General features: G+C 32.7%; 1 protein-coding gene across 3 annotated transcripts; it reads right to left on the bottom strand.

Annotated features, from left to right (window-relative positions):
* Positions 1-1,274: 1,274 nt before the first annotated feature.
* Positions 1,275-23,377, bottom strand: LOC139505109 (uncharacterized; the record flags this gene model as incomplete). 3 transcript variants are annotated; one of them, XM_071294921.1, is given in 6 exon segments in its annotated part: positions 1,275-1,370; positions 2,087-2,428; positions 7,171-7,292; positions 17,045-17,119; positions 18,174-18,312; positions 18,724-23,377. In XM_071294921.1, coding segments are annotated over 3 exon segments (486 nt in total). In that variant the 5' UTR covers positions 7,245-7,292; positions 17,045-17,119; positions 18,174-18,312; positions 18,724-23,377.
* Between the last annotated feature and the right edge of the window lie 331 nt (positions 23,378-23,708).

Raw genomic sequence — 23,708 nt, 5'->3', positions numbered from 1 at the left:
TGGCTTTTTAACTGTTTTACCTTTAATAGTGTTTGAATATTAATTATAATAGTTGGACTTGTTTAATTGAGCATGAAATCTTTTTGAATTTACGATTTAGTGTCTAATTTTAGGAAGAGCATTTCAAGCATGCGTATTAGTAAACAAAGCATGTGTGTTTGTAGTGAAACAATATTTTGTTCTACGTAAATTAATTTAATTTTAAATCAGAATTAACAATTGTCTAAGCTGAGAAAAGTAATTAAATAATGCAGACAGTTGTTATGAACTTTTAATTTCTTTAAAAAATTAGTTCTGAGCTTGTGATCAATAGAAAATTTAATTAAAAACACAGGTAAAGAGATTAGCGATCATTAGCCAATATTTCCCGAGGCATTACTATAGTTATAAGGAGGGCCCTCAGGATTAAAACACTTTACTGGAGTGGCAGTTTTATAACAGGAAAAGGATAACAAACAAAAAATTAGTTCAAAATGGCGATTTAGACAATGTTAGAAACTCGATCTCAACGAAATGACATTAAATGACCGAAATTGTTTCTGTAAAAAAATAAAATTTGTCCTAAATCCCAATTACTCATTTAGGACAAAATACTTTCAGTTTAGGTCAAGACTGGCATATATGACCGTTTCCGGACCCTTGGTAACCACTGAACCATCAAAATGAGGTCATGGTCAGATGACACCTTACAGTCCTTCCATAAATCGAATATACTGCTTATGATATCTTGTTCACTGATTCATGAAATGAGGTCAAGGTCAAGGGAAAACTATTTGACCGGCATGAGGACCTCGCAAGGTATTCACATACCACAAATAGTTATCCTATTACTTATTATACTAGTAAGAGAGAATTTAACATTACACAGAAATCTTTACTTTTTTTCAAATAGTGACTGAACTATGAAAATGAGATCAAGGCCATTGGACATGTGATTGACGAAAAGTTTGTAACATGAGGCATCTATATACAAAGTATGAAGCATCCAGGTCTTCCACCTTCGAAAATATCTAGTGTTGTAGCTGCAGCAATATCACTTTCCCTATGTCGAGCTTTCTGTGACAAAAGTTGCAGGCTCAACAATAAGCAGTTGCATTTCATTTTTTTTTTTAGCATAATGCAAATAAAAGCATTATCCAAGGAGTTACTGTTCTAATAACTTGATATTGTGTAAAAGCTGATTGAACCATGACATACAATGTAATGAACTATATGCAAAGATTTTGTTAATGTCTTAATAGAGGGAATTATATTTACCTTGAAAAAAACTGATCGATGTCTTCATGAGTGTGGCCAACCATCAAAAAGAAACCTTGATTTTTTTTAACACTTTCAGTTCAACCAAGAGGCTGAGAAATCCAAATACAAATCTAGAACACAATAAGTTATGAATTACAAATAATCATATACTATTTAAATTGTGATCAACAGTAAATAATTATATTAGATGTATGTTTCATTATAATACATTATTCTGATTGGCTAACTGCACATCATGTGTTATTCCTTAAGCAATTGCATTACACAATAAAACTTATCATTCACATGAAGACCGACAATAAAGTGCACAGGTGAATTAAATAAAAATTGATAAAATTCGTGTTTTCATGAGCATAGCTAAAAAAATGTAATTCTAAGTATTGAATGCTTCTTTTTGTAACTTCATAGAGTTGTTAAAGTGTTGACAGCGCTTCATACAAAATGTTCTTCGGTCAATGCTTTTACACCCCAATGAAGTTACAAAAAGAAGCATTCAATTCTTGAATATTTTTTCAAGATTTACTATCTTGTTATGAACAAGTCCTATTTCTATTGATATCTGAAAAATATTTCTAAATCATCTTCATAAATTTCACCTTTAAATAAAAGTTACCAAGGTTTACCAATGATTAGTTGTATACAATTACTAAAATTGAATTTGTTTCAAGCAGTCATGAATTACTGTATGATGTTCAGTTCATGCCTGTCATGTTTTAAGGAGTAACATTTAATGTTTTCTGCATCACAAATGAGAACAAAAATTGACAGTTGCATCCAAGTGTGAATGTTCTTTTATTTATTTTTAAAACATACAGTATCACCATACCTGTTTTTATTTTCCCTGGCACAGTTGTCCATTTGAAGGTAAAGAACATCAGGAAGACTGTCTTTAGTCATAAGGAGAATATTTAGGATTACATGGATTGTCAAGTTGGAGGAGTGTGCATACTGGTACCAATCAAAAAATCCATATAATCCTACGCCATGCACCAGTGCTCCGACCAAATGCGTTTTCAATTTCCACATTCCTGATGTAAGGGAAGACATGTATAAAAAATGAGGTATCTCAGTCTTTGATTGGTCCATGCCATCTATAATCATTGACATATATTTATCTGGGTGTTGTCTGGCTTTATGGACATGTTTGTAGTATTTCCTCCTTTCAAGGCTAATAAAAAAATTGATAACATAATTATATGGTAATAATAATCTATCTAAGTGTGTCTTGCATAAATCATGAACATTTGCACTTACAAACTCAAATTGGTAAAAGTTAAAATGAAAATAGATTAAACAGAAGTAATCCTGACTGCTATACTCTAAAATATATTTCAAAACAATAATGTGTCCCCAGTACAAGGGATGCCCCACACACACTATCATTTACTATGTTCACTGGACCGTGAAATTGGGGTAAAAACTGTAATTTGGCATTAGAAAAGAAGGATCATATTGTACAGAACATGTGTACTAAGTTTCAAGTTGATTGGACTTCAACCTCATCAAAAACATTTAACCTGAAGTGGGATGGATGGATTGTCAAACGAACGGACACACAGACCACAAAAAATAAGGCCCCTCTACTATCCTAGGTGGGAACTAAAAGAAATTTATTTCTGTTCTGTTAAGGAATAAAAATTCTAATTCAAAGAGGGGAAAATGAATTTTGAATCCAGATTTTCACCATACCTTCTAGTGTTAAGTTTTGAAAAGAATAAGTTGATTGGTCGACTAAAAGTAAAAAATCTGAATAAGACAAAACTAGAGGCTCTAAAGAGCCTGTGTCGCTCACCTTGGTATATGTGAATATTAAACAAAAGAACAGATGGATTCAAGACAAAATTGTGTTTTGGTGATGGTAATGTGTTTGTACATCTTACTTTACTGAACATTCTTGCTGCTTACAATTATCTCTATAATGAACTTGGCCCAATGAAAATTGTTAAAAATTGACTATAAAGGACAATTTAAGGACATTAACTCCTTAGGGGGTCAATTGACCATTTCAGTCATGTTGACTTATTTGTAAATCTTACTTTGCTGAACATTATTGCCTTTTACAGGTTGTCTCTATCTATAATAGTATTCAAGATAATAACCAAAAACAGCAAAATTTCCTTAAAATTACAAATTTAGGGGCAGCAATCCAACAATGGGTTGTTCAATTCATCTGAAAATTTCAGGCCAGATAGATCTTGACCTAATAAACAATTTGACCCTCGTTAGGTTTGCTCTAAATGCTTTGGTTTTTGAGTTATAAGCCAAAAACTGCATTTTACCCCTATGTTCTATTTTTAGCCATGGCGGCCATCTTGGTTGGATGGCCAGGTCATCGGACACATTTTTTAAACTAAATACCCCAATGATGATTGTGGACAAGTTTGGATTAATTTGGCCCAGTAGTTTCAGAGGAGAAGATTTTTGTAAAAGATACTAAGATTTACGAAAATGGTTCAAAATTGACTATAAAGGGCAATAACTCCTAAAGGGGTCAACTGACCATTTCGGTCATGTTGACTTATTTGTAAATCTTACTTAGCTGAACATTATTGCTGTTTACTGTTTATCTCTAACTATAATAATATTCAAGATAATAACCAAAAACAGTAAAATTTCCATAAAATTACCAATTCAGGGGCAGCAACCCAACAACGGGTTGTCCGATTCACCTGAAAATTTCAGGGCAGATAGATCATCTTGACCTGATAAAAAATTTTACCCCATGTCAGATTTGCTCTAAATGCTTTGGTTTTTGAGTTTTAAGCCATAAACTGCATTTTACCCCTATGTTCTATTTTTAGCCATGGCGGCCTTCTTGGTTGGTTGGCCGGGTCATCGGACACATTTTTTAAACTAGATACCCCCAATGATGATTGTGGACAAGTTTGGATTAATTTGGCCCAGTAGTTTCAGAGGAGAAGATTTTTGTAAAAGATTACTAAGATTTACGAAAAATGGTTCAAAATTGACTATAAAGGGCAATAACTCCTAAAGGGGTCAACTGACCATTTCGGTCATCTTGACTTATTTGTAAATCTTACTTAGCTGAACATTATTGCTGTTTACAGTTTATCTCTATCTATAATAATATTCAAGATAATAACCCAAAACAGTAAAATTTCCATAAAATTACCAATTCAGGGGCAGCAACCCAACAACGGGTTGTCCGATTCATCTGAAAATTTCAGGGCAGATAGATCTTGACCTGATAAACAATTTTACCCCCCATGTCAGACTTGCTCTTAATGCTTTGGTTTTTGAGTTATAAGCCAAAAACTGCATTTTACCCCTATGTTCTATTTTTAGCCATGGCGGTCATCTTGGTTGGATGGCCAGGTCATCGGACACATTTTTTAAACTAGATACCCCAATGATGATTGTGGACAAGTTTGGATTAATTTGGCCCAGTAGTTTCAGAGGAGAAGATTTTTGTAAAAGATTACTAAGATTTACGAAAAATGGTTCAAAATTGACTATAAAGGGCAATAACTCCTAAAGGGGTCAACTGACCATTTCGGTCATGTTGACTTATTTGTAAATCTTACTAAGCTGAACATTATTTCTGTTTACAGTTTATCTCTAACTATAATAATATTCAAGATAATAACCAAAAACAGTAAAATTTCCATAAAATTACCAATTCAGGGGCAGCAACCCAACAACAGGTTGTCCGATTCATCTGAAAATTTCAGGGCAGAAAGATTATCTTGACCTGATAAACAATTTTACCCCATGTCAGATTTGCTCTAAATGCTTTGGTTTTTGAGTTTTAAGCCAAAAACTGCATTTTAACCCTATGTTCTATTTTTAGCCATGGTGGCCATCTTGGTTAGTTGGCCGGGTCACCGGACACATTTTTTAAACTAGATACCCCAATGATGATTGTGGCCAAGTTTGGTAAAATTTTGGTAAAATTTGGCCCAGTAGTTTCAGAGAAGAAAATTTTTGTAAAAGCTAACGACGGACGACGACGACGACGGACAAAGGAAGCCAAGTGATGAGAAAAGCTCACTTGGCCCTTTGGGCCAGGTGAGCTGAAAATCATAATCCCCTTAAAGTTAAATGGTTGATGACATTAATTAACTTGATGTTGCTTGCTGCTGTATTTCACAAGTGTTTTGTAAAATTATAAATCATGCTGTTTCTACAATTTGATATCCTTAAAATTGCAACCGCCATCTTTGTTCATGCACCTTTTAATTAATATTATTTGATTACTTGATATAAGAAAGCATCAAGTTTGAAATACTTGAAATTATTAATAAAACTCCTTGAACAAGAATGTGTCCAAAGTACACGGATGCCCCACTCGCACTATCATTTTCCATGTTCAATGGACCGTGAAAATGGGTAAAAAAATATAATTAGGCATTAAAATTAGAAAGATCATATCATAGGGAACATTTGTACTAAGTTTCAAGTTGATTGGACTTCAACTTCATCAAAAACTACCTTGACCAAAAACTTTAACCTGAAACTCGCACTTTCATTTTCTATGTTCAGTGGACCGTGAAATTGGGGTCAAAAGTTTAATTTGTCTTTAAAATTAGAAAGATCATATCATAAGGAACATATGTACTAAGTTTCAAGTTGATTGGACTTCAGCTTCATCAAAAACTACCTTGACCAAAAACTTTAACCCGAAGCGGGACAGACGGACGGACGAACGAACGGACAGACGGACGAACGGACGGACGAACAGACGCACAGACCAGAAAACATAATGCCCCTCTACTATCGTAGGTGGGGCATAAAAATATTCTAATGCAATTTTTATGTAACATGTTTTTTTCATTGGTTAAAGGTTACCATCAGTTGACCAGGTGCTAACTAAGGAGGGAACCACAATTTTAAATTGATTGGATCAACAAATGTTGGATTACAACAACATTATCAAAAATAAAACAACACCTACCTTAAATTCCCCATTTTAATGTGATTTTATCTGAATTTGAAACGTAACAGTTCAAAAGATCACCGATTTGTAGGTTTTTATATTTAGCCATGACGTCTTTGCACCAAAAATTATTCATGAAGTTCTGCAGTTTTTTTTCCATTTGACAAATGAGTATGTTCGGTAAGGTCATTAAATGGCCCCCATTTTTAGCGTCAATTTCAAATTCGGATTTATTGACCAATATCACAATAAATTATAGCTTATACAGTGACTAGATAGGAAATAAGCCATTTTGTTGAAAATTTTACGTTTTTGCGTTTCATTATGACGTCACAAGTTGTACTCATATTGATTTTTCCACGAAAAAATCAATGAAAATGGGTAAATTTCCTATAGATTATTAGACAGGAAACATAGAGCGCATACGTCGACAACAAAGATCTTTTAATATAGTGTTTGTGAAGACATTTCACATGTTTTATTTGAATATTAAGTTTGTCGACGCCTGCGCTCTATCTTTCCTGGTCCTTAAATTGGTTGAAATCTAGCTGTTTTTGTCAAATTTCACCAAAGCCCTTTATTTTGACCTATTTGGGATGTAAAAATCAACGTGTTAGAATAAAATTTTAACAAAAACAGTTCTGTTAAACTTTCTCACATATCTTTAAGGCAACTTAAAACATTTATTTTCTTGTTACTATGAACTTTATAATTGGGGCCAAATATGGCCCTTACCGAACTTACTCCTTTATACTTTTTTTCAAGCTCTAATGTATTATTTGGTTTTGTAATGCATTAGAATCAGAATAACAGTACTGTAGTTGAAGAGTAGTCACCGTAAATTTTGATTTGACGGTCACAAATTTCCATTTTACTTATTTACAGTCTCGTTACGCATCAACAGTAAAAGTGCATTTGCAACTGTCAAATCGACAATTGACAGATTCAAATTTTCAACTACAGTATAGTTATTCCATAAATACCATAATTTGGCATTTAAAATAATTTGTTACCTTTGCTTTATTAAATGCTGTTCTCTGGTTCTATTTAATTCCATTCTGGCATTTTGGTCCTTAGTTTCAACCATCTTGGTTTTTATCTGTGTACATATGTTACATTTTGATAGCCTTGAATTCTGTAAAAATATATTAAGAACATTGGTTTCTCCCGAGTTGACCACTTATATAGCTAAATTGCTATTTTTTTTTAAGTGTATTAATATTGTTGGCTTCTGCATTTTAGGTATTGAAAAAAAGAAGACCTTTATCAACCATTCATTTAAGCTCACAATCTGCCTCCGAAAGAAGCATACATTTTTGTTAATGTTCTTTTTTTAATGTTGAACTAACAGGAGAAATAGAGGTTATATCGAAATAAAAAAAGAAAGAAATTACAGAAATCGCTTAAATTTTATATTTATTTAGTTTATGTACAGCTTATTTAAAACAATAATAAAAAATATAGGTTACCGATGAGTTAAAAAAATATTTCAATCTTAATGCCAAAAAATGGTATTTTTGCACCAAAGGGAGATAATTTGGAGATTTTTCAATGATATAAACATTTTAAAAGTCATCTGGAGCCCAACCGAATCGATAATTTTGATTGATTTTTGTACCAGATCATGAAGCATTAACTAATAATGTAATAAATAATATGTGTAATGAAAAAACAAATGTTTAATTTTTTGCTGAAATTTTTGTGAGCCTCCTGAACTCTACTCTAATACTACAAAAATTGCTGGATTACATTGACTTCTTTTTTATATTTCAATCCACAATGTGACATTGTGGATTCATAAATTTTTCGTGGCTATCAATTTTCACTGTTAAGGTAAAATTGTATTTTCATCAGTATATCATTTCTTGGTATTACAACAGTCTGTATATCCTCATCAGTGATGTCACTAAGTTTTGAAGAAGCAGGCTGAATTTCTAAAATAGGCGGCAAGTACATGCGGACGGCGAAGCCGTTCGCAGTCGACGAGCTTGCTCGTCGCTACTACGGCGGGGGGTCTGGGGCCCCAGGATTTTTTTTTAAAATGGTGCAAAATCCTGCATTCTGGGGGTGTCCTAGACCCTTATTCAGACCTCTGAAAACATCATTTTTTACTGAAGATAATGTAAATGATTAACTAAAATTAGCAACATGATGGGAAAATTTTCTGTACATGTGATCACATCATTGATCATCTTGATGGACCAATATACATTTTTGTGCATTTTCCTGCAGGTTGACTGCTAGTAAATATTTTTGAACTGAAAGAATCCAAAAATCTTAGTTTGAATAGAAACATATTGTCTCTGGTTTGAATTGTCACTTGAATAATTTAGTTTTAAATGAAAATTGTAATTGTGACATTGAGAACATTGTTTTAATTTTATATTAAAAAAGTGTTGGTTTTGTTTTTACAAAATTAAAAAACAATATTCACTGACTAGTAGTCAGCTGGAGCTTCGATTTCAAAGTTAAAACTGTTACAGAGGTGCTATATTTTATAAAATCGTATGCTATCCCAAGGACGTATAACTAAAATAATATACGTCCTTGGCTATCCCCAAAAAGATTTGAAAATTTAGACTAAAATTCCTGCATTCTGAGCATACATTTTGTACCTGAGAGTGATTTAGATGCTTGGGAAAATGTTAATTTTGTCTTATTTTTGTTGTTGACTTCAATCACATTGATTTTTTTTTTAAATGAGAATCCGTAGTCCTGGCAAGGCTAATCTATATTATATTTTTTTCTGGGAAGGTGTCTTTTGTAAGACAACTAAGGAAGTCTGTTCTTGAATATATGTAAATAATACACAGGCAAGTGCCTGTGAAATAATAGGTGAAATATTATAATTTTATTTAAAAAATAATCGAATTTATTAAATATCTTGATCGATTTATTTGTGTACGTACTTAGTGACAAATGACCCCCTTTTTTCTCATATAATAAAATTGAGAAAGGAAATGGTGAATATGTCAAAGCGACAACCACCCGACCATAGAGCAAACAACAGCCGAAGGCAACCAATGGGTCTTCAATGTAGCGAGAATTCCCGCACCCGTAGGTGTCCTTCAGCTGGCCCCTAAAATATGAATAATAGTACAGTGATAATGGACGTCATACTAAACTCCGAATTATACACAAGAAACTAAAATTTAAAATCATACAAGACTAACAAAGGCCAGAGGCTCCTGACTTGGGACAGGCGCAAAATTGCGGCGGGGTTAAACATGTTTATGAGATCTCAACCCTCCCCCTATACCTCTAGCCAATGTAGAAAAGTAAAACAATAACAATACGTACATTAAAATTCAGTTCAAGAGAAGTCCGAGTCTGATGTCAAAAGATGTAACAAAAGAAAATAAATAAAATGACAATAATACATAAATAACAACAGACTACTAGCAGTTAACTGACATGCCAGCTCCAGACCTCAATTAAACTGATTGAAAGATTATGTCTTCATCATATGAATATCAGGTACAATCCCTCCCGTTAGGGGTTTAGTATCATACTATCATAAAATATATGAGAAGAACATAACCCGTGTCATGCCAACAACTGTTTTTTTAGAAATAAATGTGTTTAGTTCCGATGCAAAGACCCTATCAGTGAATCAATGTTAAAGCCAAAATATGCAATCTTTAATGACCTGACAACAGTATCGTAACTATATCCCCTTTTAATAAGTCTATTTAAAGGTTTTGTTAGTTTCTGAGGAGAATACTGACATTTTTGTGCTTTATAAAGAATATTTCCATAAAATTTTGGATGTGAAATACCTGAACGTATAAGATGTCTGCATGTTGAGTTATATTTACGAATTATTTCCTTATACCGGTGATAAAATTTAGTAAATGTTTTGACCAGTTTGTGATATCGAAAACCCTGGTGTAATAATTTTTCAGTAATACATAAATTTCTCTCGCTAAAATCTAATACATTGTTACATACACGAGCGAATCGTACAAGTTGAGATATATAAACACCATAAGATGGTGACAAGGGAACGTCACCATCTAAAAATGGATAATTAACAATAGGAAATGAAAAATCATCTCTTTTATCATAAATTTTTGTATTAAGCTTCCCGTTTATGATATAGATATCAAGATCGAGGAAAGGGCAGTGGTCATTGTTATCATTAGCTTTATTTAAAGTAAGTTCTACAGGATAAATTTCTTTAGTATACATACTGAAGTCGTCATTATTTAGAGCCAATATATCATCCAAATATCTAAAAGTATTGTTAAATTTTTGTATCAAATGTTGTTTTGATGGGTCTTTGCTAATTTGTACACGTATTTCAAACATGTTGTCAAGCTATGTCATTTTATTTTCTCTTATTTGTTAACTATTCAGTAATCAGTAAACTAAAATCCTTTTGAACTATAAAAGATGTTTTTAAAAATTATTTGTGGTCGACAATATTCTACTTTCGTTATTGACCTTCATTCTCTGGACACCACGTGGTCGTGGGCTTTGAAATGTGAACTTCAAAAGGTGCTGTTTTCCAGATTCTTGACAACATTATATATATATTATGCTTTCTTTTATTTGACTGATATATTAATTTCCATAACATGCTATTGTCATCTTTGGCTTATTCCTTCTCTTGAAGCAAAAACCAAACAGGGTCATAATGTCCATCGGAACGTCTCTCTTTTTATCCTTGCAAACATTACAATACTTACCGACTTTAAGGTAACACGATACCGAATGGCATATCTCCCGATTTCCAAACTTTTTGGCACACATGTTCTTTGAATCGAGTTACATCGAAATATGTAATAAAAAATGGGGGTCACCATTTTTGTTTTCTTGGTATTTTCATAGGAAAGCATCAATTTTGGCGACAAATTTACCTAGGTATATAAGGGAAATGCCTTTTTTTCGGCTTACCTTTTTAAATTTTCAAATGGATGGCTATGTTCTTATATACGGAGAAAAACAAAAAACTAACATAATATACAGAATTGCATACTGAATCCATACACGTATAGAAACTCATATGTCACCATCCTTGTTTTTGAGATAAATAGCTTTAAAGTTGATTGATACCCTTAGAATTGGACCGAAAACGTGTGACGTTATTGAATGCAGAACGTAACGTTACGGTATTACTACTCAGCATATTGAAAACAAAATATGTGTCGGGATCTGAATGGTGTTTATTTTATTTTCATTTCCCCTGTTGGGTTTCGTAAATTTCCTTGTAATGCAATATGCAATTCTGCTGATATAATTTATTTCGTTCTGCACCTGGAAATTTCACTCACATAAATTAACATTAATCTCGTCTGATTTTCACAACGAGCATATATACTTGAAACTTGCTTGAACTGGTTGGTTCCACGTGAATCAAGCATAAATCAGGATACATGTACACGTTAAATTCACGTAAATTTTTAAAATAAGATTATTCAAAAATTGAATTAAAATCATGAAAAATACCTTCATCTTTTTGTAAAGTTTATGTGAAAATAACATAAAAAATTTCATTTGAATAACTGAGTATTTAGCTCCATTATTTAAGACAATGGTGGTGTCGCTGCTTTATCCATGCAGAAATAGAGTACTTTAAAAATTTGATTCAGTTAACAGTTTTATGATTGATCGGTTTTTGATGGTTGTTTAACGTTCAGTGGCAAATAGTTCATGCATGTTCGGGACGATACAATACAATTTTGAAAACAGTCGGACAAACCTTGCAAACTGTATCGAAAATTTCACAGTGTCATTTGTGGAAAATTATTTACGAACAAATCTTGAGATCATATATGCATTCTTTATAAGTACAACAAACTGCAAATGCGAAACATAAAAGTTTCAGCTTGAAATTCCACATGTAGGAGATGTAACCCGGAGTCTGCGTGCCTTTTATATTTTATCAAAACGTCTAATCCAGCAACCTGTCATGAACAAAAAATAAAGAATATCCAGACGATATGCGCACTTTTAATATGAGAAGTAACACCAGGTACATAATTTAAACCTGAAGCAAAAAGACTGTAGTCCTAAATAATAAGCCGTATAAACCCTATATACGCCAAGTGCGGGATTGACGGTAGAACGGATACGGGTGAAACAATATGATGATACATGTACGTGCTCTATTAGGATTTTGGTGACAAAACATATTTGTGAATATGCAGTTCATATAATGGAATGGTAATTTGGAGATTTAAAATGAAGTAGTAATGTAAGCAAGCCAACATTTCCTTCATTTTGTCTTTGGTGGAAAGTTGAGATTAATTGGCAATTTTACCGCACCTCCTTTATATTTCATTATGGTTTGAATTTTCTCCAGAAGAACAAAAGTTTTAGGACTTAAACAAAGAGCCTGAAATGTTACTGTGATAGTTATACTTTCCAATTTAGGTGACCAACGTTTACTAAAACTTCAAATTAGAAATAACATGATACTCGCCCAATTACCATTAGTCACAATTTGCTTGATGTCTTTGGTTTTGATGTCGTGAAATGTCCAGATGTTGCTATCTCATAAATTACAAATCCCATGTCTCTATTTATCATTCTGTGTACAAATGACATGTTCCATATATTTTTTTTTATTTGTACTTGTACTTTTAAAAATAAAGTTTCATGTTACCACACTTCCATAATTAGCAAGCGGAAACGTAGATATTTCTTTTTGCGTAAATGTTCGTAAACTTTGTCGATTTCTTTGAAACAATTAGAGGCAATGATTTCAATTTTAACAACTGAAGTTTATAGTGACGGGTGTAAATTGTAGGATTGATTGTTGGTTGCTAAACGTCCAGTGGCAAATATGTCATGCATGTTCAGGACGAGAACATGTTAACATTAATAAAATACTAGATATATAGGTTTGGTAATAGAGGCGATCAGGGAAGATGGTTGAGAAAATTTGGACTGACACTGGAAAATGAGGGTAAATCATGTGCGCAATACAGTCCCTCATGACCTAAAAAGGCAATTATGTTAATTGTCTATAGTCATTTTGCCTCCGAACTTGTACATGTACATCATTTCCAACTCAAATCACACAAAAATATTTATTGATGCAAGTAGATACTTGAGACTGGCTTTAATCAGACTCTAACGGGACCTGATTTTTACTTTTTTTTTTATTTTTGCCGATTCAAGTTCCCATGTATTTCTCAGCCTACGGTTACTTTCTCAGGCCTCATTATGATGTTGCTGTCTGTCTATGATATTACGACGCTAGCACTTTATTTTTAAAATGTTTCCGAAACTATATCGGATTTACTCTGTACAGACCAATGAAACGGTTTACACTTGGAACACAGGAAATGTTATTCGGCAAAATTACCAATTAAACCACTTTTCTACATTCCATACTAACAAACTATCTTCTGTATGAGTTCAAAGTCTGCTTGTATTGTGCTTTTTTGCTTTATTCTATCCGTATTGAGGGGGGAAGGACCTTTATGGGGACTCCGGGATCAGGTGTTTTAAGCTCGGTATTTCGGGATTGACCCTTTCGGATGGTGGGATTTCATTTTTTTTTAATTCGTGACCTCGGGATGTTTTTAAGTCCGGGATTTCGGGATCAGGACCCTCCTACCCCCTCCCCCCTTTTCCGTATTCTCAACCAGATAAATTTCCTTTTTCCATTTTGCCCGAGCGATGTTTTTGACGACCATTTTTACACGAATTAATAGCTGTACAATTAAATTAGACAAAATTTTATTTTCAAAAACAAAACATTGGGATACGGCGTGCATCATGAAAAAGTTTTTATTGCAAAAATAAACTACGAGTAAAATAAAATGATAAAAGAGGCATAAAACCCAGTCTATTTTCCATAAGAACATAATTATATAGATAAATCGTGCAGATGCTAAGATATTAAAGAAACAGGATATGAATTAAAAGTAAATTAATACATTGTTTAAGGTTAACATTGAGCAGAAGAATTACCGGAAAATGATAAAACAATATTTGTCGAAAAGTTAACCGTTACGTATTGCATCAAAACTCTCGGCACTCTGCATCTACAAAAAGTTACCGTTAAAAATGTCACATAGTTATGATTATCCAAAATATTTTTTCTTTATTATTTTAAATAATCACTTTGTGATTGCAGAACCTGGGGCCTGGTTTTCGAAAGTATCTTATGACTAAGACATGTCTTATGATGGTCTTATGACATGACATGTCATAGTCGTAAAATATGTTTTCGAAAAGCTGTATTGGCTTGTATGTATGAACGTTATTCGATAACGTCAGGAACGATAACTCGTGGCGTAACGTCATTCGGTATCGTGTTACCTTAAATAGACGACCAATCAGCGGACTGCATTTACGTGAACTAAATTTAGTCAAAGGTAAACACTGATTTACATCCTTGTTTATCGCGACTTTAATCGTGGAAGCTGATGCATTGAACAATTATTTTTTAATATTAACCTGATTATCTTTTTTATCTTATTAATTTTTTTTACTCATGCAAAAATAGCCCGCGGGAAAAGGACAATAACCGGCGAAAATCGCCGGCTGCCGGCTTCTAACGACATCACTGCTCATATAAAAACATTGTACTTTGTTAATAAAATTGAGAAAGGAAATGGTGAATATGTCAAAGCGACAACCACCCGACCATAGAGCAAACAACAGCCGAAGGCAACCAATGGGTCTTCAATGTAGCGAGAATTCCCGCACCCGTAGGCGTCCCTCAGCTGGCCCCTAAAATATGCATAATAGTACAGTGATAATGGACGTCATACTAAACTCCGAATTATACACAAGAAACCAAAAATTAAAATCATACAAGACTAACAAAGGCCAGAGGCTCCTGACTTGGGACAGGCGCAAAATTGCGACGGGGTTAAACATGTTTATGAGATCTCAACCCTCCCCCTATACCTCTAGCCAATGTAGAAAAGTAAAAGAATAACAATACGCACATTAAAATTCAGTTCAAGAGAAGTCCGAGTCTAATGTCAAAAGATGTAACAAAAGAAAATAAATAAAATGACAATAATACATAAATAACAACAGACTACTAGCAGTTAACTGACATGCCAGCTCCAGACCTCAATTAAACTGATTGAAAGATCATGTCTTCATCATATGAATATCAGGTACAATCCCTCCCGTTAGGGGTTTAGTATCATACTATCATAAAATATATGAGAAGAACATAACCCGTGTCATGCCAACAACTGTTTTTTAGAAATAAATGTGTTTAGTTCCGATGCAAAGACCCTATCAGTGAATCAATGTTAAAGCCAAAATATGCAATCTTTAATGACCTGACAACAGTATCGTAACTATATCCCCTTTTAATAAGTCTATTTAAAGGTTTTGTTAGTTTCTGAGGAGAATACTGACATTTTTGTGCTTTATAAAGAATATTTCCATAAAATTTTGGATGTGAAATACCTGAACGTATAAGATGTCTGCATGTTGAGTTATATTTACGAATTATTTCCTTATACCGGTGATAAAATTTAGTAAATGTTTTGACCAGTTTGTGATATCGAAAACCCTGGTGTAATAATTTTTCAGTAATACATAAATTTCTCTCGCTAAAATCTAATACATTGTTACATACACGAGCGAATCGTACAAGTTGAGATATATAAACACCATAAGATGGTGACAAGGGAACGTCACCATCTAAAAATGGATAATTAACAATAGGAAATGAAAAATCATCTCTTTTATCATAAATTTTTGTATTAAGCTTCCCGTTTATGATATAGATATCAAGATCGAGGAAAGGGCAGTGGTCATTGTTATCATTAGCTTTATTTAAAGTAAGTTCTACAGGATAAATTTCTTTAGTATACATACTGAAGTCGTCATTATTTAGAGCCAATATATCATCCAAATATCTAAAAGTATTGTTAAATTTTTGTATCAAATGTTGTTTTGATGGGTCTTTGCTAATTTTAGTCATAAATTGTAACTCATAACAATACAAAAACAGGTCCGCAATAAGTGGTGCACAGTTAGTCCCCATTGGAATTCCAATAACTTGACGATATACGGAATCTCCAAAGCGAACAAAAATGTTATCAAGTAAAAATTCAAGTGCATAAATAGTATCAAAGCATGTCCAATTGACATAGTTCTTTTGTTTATTGCTACTAAAAAATGATCTAAAAGAGTTTGAACATATGTACTCGCATTCCGACTTTTTAAATGCCCAGTTAATTAGGGATGTGAATTTTTTCTTAATAAGAATATGAGGCAAAGTGGTATATAGGGTAGAAAAATCAAAACTTTGAACAGATTCAAAATCACCAATATATGCATGCAATTTATCAAGTACTTCCAACGAGTTTTTGACACTCCAAAAGTAATTAATTCCACTATTTTCAAAGGCCTTATTTGAACAATTTATTATCAGGTTTTTTATTGTACCAAGTGTACTAGTAAGTAAAACAGACAATTTAGTAGTTGAACAATGGCTGGAAGATGAAATAAATCTATATTTGTAAGGTTTTTTGTGCAGCTTCGGAAGCCAGTACATAGTTGGGACTTTCATTGTGTTTGGTTCTGCTTGTAAAGAAGTAGCTAAAAGTTTATGTTTGTTACAGATGTCGTTTTCTGAAAATGAAGTCAGTTGGAATGTTGGTGAATTCATGATTTCCTTTTGCAGAACCTCTATATAAAATTTACGTCAAACAATAATGATATTATTAGCAGCTTTATCAGCCGGGACAAAAACAAATTCCTTGGCTAGTTCTGTTAGTTTATTTTTGATACGCGAAATAGGGTTTTTATAGTTTTTTAAACATATAAACTTGTGGTTTTGTGTGCTGAACAAATTCCATTAAAATTGCTATCCCACTAATATTATATCTGCAAGAAAGTTATTTAGTTATCAATAATTTCTGAAATTTTTTTGAACAGCTAATCTTAGTCACCTACCAGTTCATCTAAGTTGCTTTGTTAGGACTGGAGATCCATCTTTTGACTTTGTTCTTCAACTTCAAAAGCCATCACCTATCAAATAAAACGATATCTAGTTACCATAGTGTGATAAATTATGCTGAGGAACAAATTTAAAGAACCTTGCAAATAGAACTAGAGGCTCTCAAGAGCCTGTGTTGCTCACCTGTTACTGTATTTACTGATGTCAGCCATCTTGGTTGGTAGGCGGGGTCATTAAACACTTTTTTTAAATAGATACCCTAGTAATGATTGTGGCCAAGTTTGGTTAAATTTGGCCTATAGTTTTAGAAAAGAAGATTTTTGTACAAGTTACAAAAATGACAAAAAGTTGTTCAATTTGACTATAAAGGGCAATAACTCCTTAAGGGGTCCTCTGACAATTTTGATCATGTTGACTTATTTGTAGATCTTACTTTGCTGAACATTATTGCTGTTTACAGTTTATCTCTGTCTATAATAGTATTCAAGATAATAACCAAAAACTGCAAAATTTCCTTAAAATTACCAATTCAGGGGCAGCAACCCAACAACAGGTGGTCTGATTCGTCTGGAAATTTCAGGGCAGATAGATCTTGACCTAATCAACAATTTTACTATATGTCAGATTTGCTCTAAATACTTTGGTTTCAAAGATATAAGCCAAAATATATATTTTACCCCTGTGTTCTATTTTTAGCCATGGCGGCCATCTTGGTTGGATGGCCAAGTCATCGGACACATTTTTTAAACTAAATATCCCAAGGATGATTGTGGCTAAGTTTAGTTAAATTTGGTCCAGTAGTTTCAGAGGAGAAGATTTTTGTAAAAGTTTACGGACGCCGGACGATGGACGCCAAGTGATGAGAAAAGCTCACTTGACCTTTCAGGTCAGGTGAGCTAAAAATGTGGCAGTTGAATCTAAAACAGGATTGACTCCGACAAATATGTGCTAAACTAAAACATGACATTGGGGTTAATAATTATGTGAATTAGCTAAAACTACTATTTCTTCAACAAATTAATTTGGATCCAGTTTATCTGCATTATCTCAAGTGTGACTGAAAAGATACAGTAATACGTCAAGTTAAACCTTATTATAACCAACTACATTTTCTATAGTTCTTACCTTATCATTCAGAGCAGAATTTTCTGATTGAAGTTCAGCATTTTTTGTGGCATTAGTTTCTCCATTAATTCTACTTTCTCAGATTCTCTCCTTTAAGTTCTGAGACTTTGCATCTTGTGAAGCTATTGTATTTTGTGCTCTGAATAAAAAGAGAAATTTTGTTTAATATCATCTACAAAAGATTTTCTGGTTTCCAAAATAAAGATTATTATTTATTGCCTAAAAAATATTGTCTTGTTTAAAAACAAAACCTGGAAAACCTTTAAATTTTCTCAGTATATAAATTAAGTTTTGTGGAAAATTGTATTACTGGCATTGTACCTTAGAGATACCTTTTAAATATTTTTTCTGGTTATTTTTTATGATGTGATAAAAGGGGCAGATCTACATTTAAAATGAGTGCATCAAAAGAAGCACCTGGTAGAAACTTAACTGATCTTTTCCCTACATTTACCCAAAATAACCATATTTTGGTGTCATTTTGGTCTCTTGTGGACAGTTGTCTCATTGGCAATCATACCACATCTTCTTTTTTATATATTATATATACCTTTTAAAATCTGATTGTAATTCATGTGTTCAGTTTTATCTTGAACTGTTTTATTTTCAATTTTCTGTTTCTGTAACATATGTTTATAAATTTATTCAAAGTTTCTTCATCTGTTTTGTGTTCCTCTTTCGAGCACATGGTTTTATCTTGGTATGTATGAAGTTCTGAAAGTGTCTCACGATGTTTTATTTTTAACTGTTCAAGCTCCTTCATGGCTGTTGTATATGGAAGCAAGTCATTTTGAACCCTGTCATTTCATACCCGAATCTGCCATTTGTACCCAAATCTGCCATTTTGTACCCAACATTTACCATTTCATACCCACGATAATATCCATTTCATACCCAATGGGCCAAATGCATCTACCATTTCGTACCTCATGGACTTAATACATGTACCGTTAAGTTATTTCGTATCATATTTTTGTATAGTTTTTCATGATTTTAATGGGGTTTTTTTTATAAAATAAAACATATTAAATAAAATTGTGCATCTAGACATAACAATTTTATAAAGACCAATGAATAGTTTGATTAAGCAGCATTTGGAAACTTCAATAGTTATAATTACAATTTGTTTGTTTGCAGGATTCGTCCCAACCTCGTTGTTCTTGAAACAATCTTTACTTGTTTACTTGTAAGTTTCCTGACGTATAAGTGCCATTGAGGATGAGTTCTAGAGGTTCTTTCTACCAGACAAAGAAGACTAGTAGCGTTTCGTTAATTTGATTGTTGGGACAGACGAGACCAACCACTTGTATACAGATAAATAGAATTACCATATAAGCTTATGCTATCAACACTATCAGAGAAGAGTTCCCATAGTCGAATGTGGTACATGAAGGCTTCTAAGAATGCACAAGTGACATGTCTGACTGAAACAGTTAGTAAACGGACTTAACAGTGACCTAAAGACACAGACCGCTAATTGTTCTTGATATTTGAAACTGCATGCATATATACGTTTTTGAGAGAGATTATTTATCTTGTGTCTGACGAAAACTAAATGCCTGCATGGTTATATCTTCCCATACCTTCGTGTTGGTTTGGTGAGTGTTCTCTCAAAATAGTAATTCAAAAATTGTTTTGGTTGATGTAGATTTACACCAATACCGAATTTCGTCTATATATTTCACAAGTATATACCATGGAGAAGCTCTGAAGGTATTTACTACTTCCATTTTGTTTGGATGTTAAACATCGATGTTTGCAGCAATATTTAATGACTAAAATGATGATGGTAGAAAGAAATATGAGCATCATGTAGCAAATATTACATGATCTTGGACCATGAGTTGTCAATCTGTATTCCAATACAACCATATTGAGTAGCTTGTAATTTACAGGGTTCTTATGTCGTTTGACTCCGACACACATCTTTTACTTTAAGATGTATGAAAGGTTCTCTCTCTCTATATATATATGATATGTAACAATAATCAAACTGGTATGAAGATTTTTTTATACAGTTTACACAATCATTAATAAAGAATCACAGCAACACTACGATATAACAAATGGAAAACTTAATTATTTTTAAGTTATAACCATGCTATGCAGACATCAAGTAAGTGCACATGAACATCAATTAGGAACACGATGTGTGATTTTGTATAACTAAAAATATCAAAGAGAACAATAACTTTGTCATGCAAACATTTGTTTCCCAATGTGCCTCTCTTTTTATCTCCACTCCTTTGCAATAACTATTTCCCTTTTTTGTCGATCATTTATAATAGATAAAAAAAAATGATGAAACTATACTTATTCAAGAAATCCACTTTAAGGATTAATTTTTTTTTTAAAATGATAAATTACGACATTTGTTTTATTATATGTACATGTAATAGATGAATACAATAATGAAGGTGTTAATGGGTGTACATTCATGACGAATAACGGTAAAAATTCTTGCCAATTTTTTTTCAAAAATGATGCTAACATTAGTAATTTGAGACCTCTGACGAATCACGGTAAAATTTTAATCAATTTGAGGCTAATTGTAACTGAAAATCACTGTGTGTCGCCTGACAGTAAAAGACATTATAACCCTCAATAATGCTACATGTAATTGTTTTGTCTTTCTTTGTATGATGCATGAAAAGGGTTTATTTTCACTTGTTCATAATTTTGTCATTTTTTTCCGCGTCAGCGACCAAATGGTTCAATATATTGGTGGTGCTCTGTACATTCAAACAAATCTAGATGTCCAGCAACAGTTATTCCGTCTGGTTCAAATTTCAGACCAGGTTCTCATCAACACAACCATGACTAAGCTCATGGAGCAATTATCAAACTTAAGATAGATTCACAGGTATTTACCTATTAATTTACATAACATACCTATTTAAATATCATTACCGAGAACATAATTTAAAATAACAGTTTACATTTCCATGTTATCAACATTTAGAATTATTTGAAAGATATACAAAAAAAGGCGATGTGGTATGATTTCAAAGTTGACAACTATCAACCAGAGTTCAACTGACATAGATAGAAAGAAACTATTTTATAAATTAATATTTGAGCCTGTCGATTTTACTAAATTGATCTTGTTTCATATGAAATCAAACTTAACATATTTTTCCATTCACTGTCTAAGCAAGAAGCCACAACCAATGCCTTCAAGCCAGCAGCACACATAGTCAATGAAGCCATGGTTAGTCATTCCAATCATACAGCCCCAGCAGGTAGCAGACCTAATGTACACAACCTTCAGACGTCCACTAACCGTCTACGTGATAAAAGCAGACCAAAAGATTCAACAGATTTAAACTTTGAGGTATGATTTGAACTAAGTGAATGGTTTCTTCCAGTATTATCAGATTATTTACAATAATTATATGATATGTAATTTATTATCCGAAAATATAAATAAAATTGATATAAGATGTGGTATGAGTGCCAATGAGACATAATTGAAGTGTAAAAACACAGCTCAGCAACATGAAGATTAGTGCGTCCTTCAACAATGTGCAATTATTTATCCGAAAATATAATAAAATTGATATAAGAAGATGTGGTATGAGTGCCAATGAGACATAATTAAAGTGTAAAAACAACATTGTGCAAAACCCAACCGCATAGCAAATATAAAACATTTTATAGCATTATACATTGTACTAATTTGTTTATTACAATAAATATACATTGTACTATAATAGTATATGTATTCCCTATTTCAGATCAACAATGACTTTCTACCAGAGAACTTTTTCAAGAAAGATGTTGTTGTTGACAGCAATCGACACCTCTTTTTTGCCACTGATAGCCAGTTAGACGCCATTTTCCTCAGCCAAAGTGTGGTACATGGATGCAACTTTCAAGATCATCAGTAAACCATTCTACCAGATGTTTTCGATACACCCATTCATTCGTACTGGTGAAGATAACTCACAATTATGTCATAGGAAAGATTTTGAAGTTGAAGCAAAGGAAAAAAAAAAATATGAAACAAGTATAACATTTTAAACTTAATAAAAATAAATTAATAGTCCTGAGTCTGAATCCGAGACAGTTTTTTTTTTTATCACTTTCCTATTTTCTTGTGTTAAGATGACTAATTGGTAAATTTTAAAAAGCTCAAACAGGTGCAATATTTTAAGCACGTACACACTAAATTAATTACAATGCTTCATAGATAAGACATAGATAAGACATTAACATATGTAGTGCAGAAGATCTCATGTTTTTATCTCATGTGTTATCTCATGTTTTTGTGCTCGTTTGCCATTTTGGCATTATATGATTGTTTTTGTTAGTGCTTTCTGTTTATATTGTTTTGTATATGCATACCAACAGTACAATAAAATATTTATTAAGTCTGTTTGTTTTTTTTAATTATTCATGATTGAGTAATTGTTTATTATGCACATGTGGACTATACGTCTTTGAAACAGTCTCACCAAGACACGCAACACATAAAAATGAAATGCCATACATAATAATCTTCCATGAGGTACAAAAAGCATACATAGCAGGCGCGTAGCTACGTTTACGTCAAAACGCCCGAACTTGTTTGACACACATCAGTTTTATAATTCTTTCTTCATTTGCTTGTAATTGGGGATCAAATAGATGAAATTTACTTTTCAGCCAAATGGTATCATATATATTATCTATTTGTTCATTTTCTGTCAAGTCTGAATCTATACTGTGAGTTCTATACTCACTTCTCATTTGTTTAAAGCAATTCCTTATCTGCTGAGATTCGTTTTGTGGTTTACAGTTTTGTGGCCCCGGACGGTGACATATTATTTATGACTCAAAATCGAGACATGGCGATCCTAGATTTCGTTGGCGGCGTCAATATTTAGGTTCAGTATGTTGTTCAACTGTCTTTTTTAAATAACAATAACTTTGCCAAACCTTTGTGAAATTTTACGATAGTTGAACAGAAACTGCTTATGGCCAAAAGAGTAAAGTGACTGAGAGCATAGTATTGAAATTATATGGAGTTTATTTTCCAGTGTTTTACAGACAAAAATTAACAGGTACTAATAGATAATAGTCTGCATGGGGCTTACATTTTTTACACAATTTCTTTGTCAACATTTCATTGAATTAAATGAAACTTTAGCAGAATCCAAGCATTTTTTACATTTTTTGTCTGAAGCAAAGTTTTGAAAGTTAAATTTAGAATGCAAATAGGGAATTTGTAAAGAGACAACAACCCGACCAAAGAGTAGACAACAGCCAAAGGCCACCAATGACAATGGGGTCTTCAATGCAGCGAGAAACTCTCACACCCGGAGGCGTGCTTCAGCTGGCCCCTAAACATGCTAAACAAAAATGTACTAGTTCAGTGATAATGGACGTTCAATGTTTATTCATTTTTCAGTATTATACTGAGAGACTGCATGGCTTTTAAAAAAATAATAAATGCATATTAACCTTCATAGTTTGTCATGAAACTTGGGCCGAAACTAATATTCCAGATCAAGAAAAATATTTAAAGAAAATGTTTTTTGTATAAATCCTGTA

Source organism: Mytilus edulis, unplaced genomic scaffold (genome assembly GCF_963676685.1).
Source record: "Mytilus edulis unplaced genomic scaffold, xbMytEdul2.2 SCAFFOLD_728, whole genome shotgun sequence".
Taxonomy (NCBI): domain Eukaryota; kingdom Metazoa; phylum Mollusca; class Bivalvia; order Mytilida; family Mytilidae; genus Mytilus; species Mytilus edulis.
The sequence above is the reverse complement of the archived record's forward strand: the minus strand, read 5'-3'. Positions and strand labels throughout refer to the sequence as shown.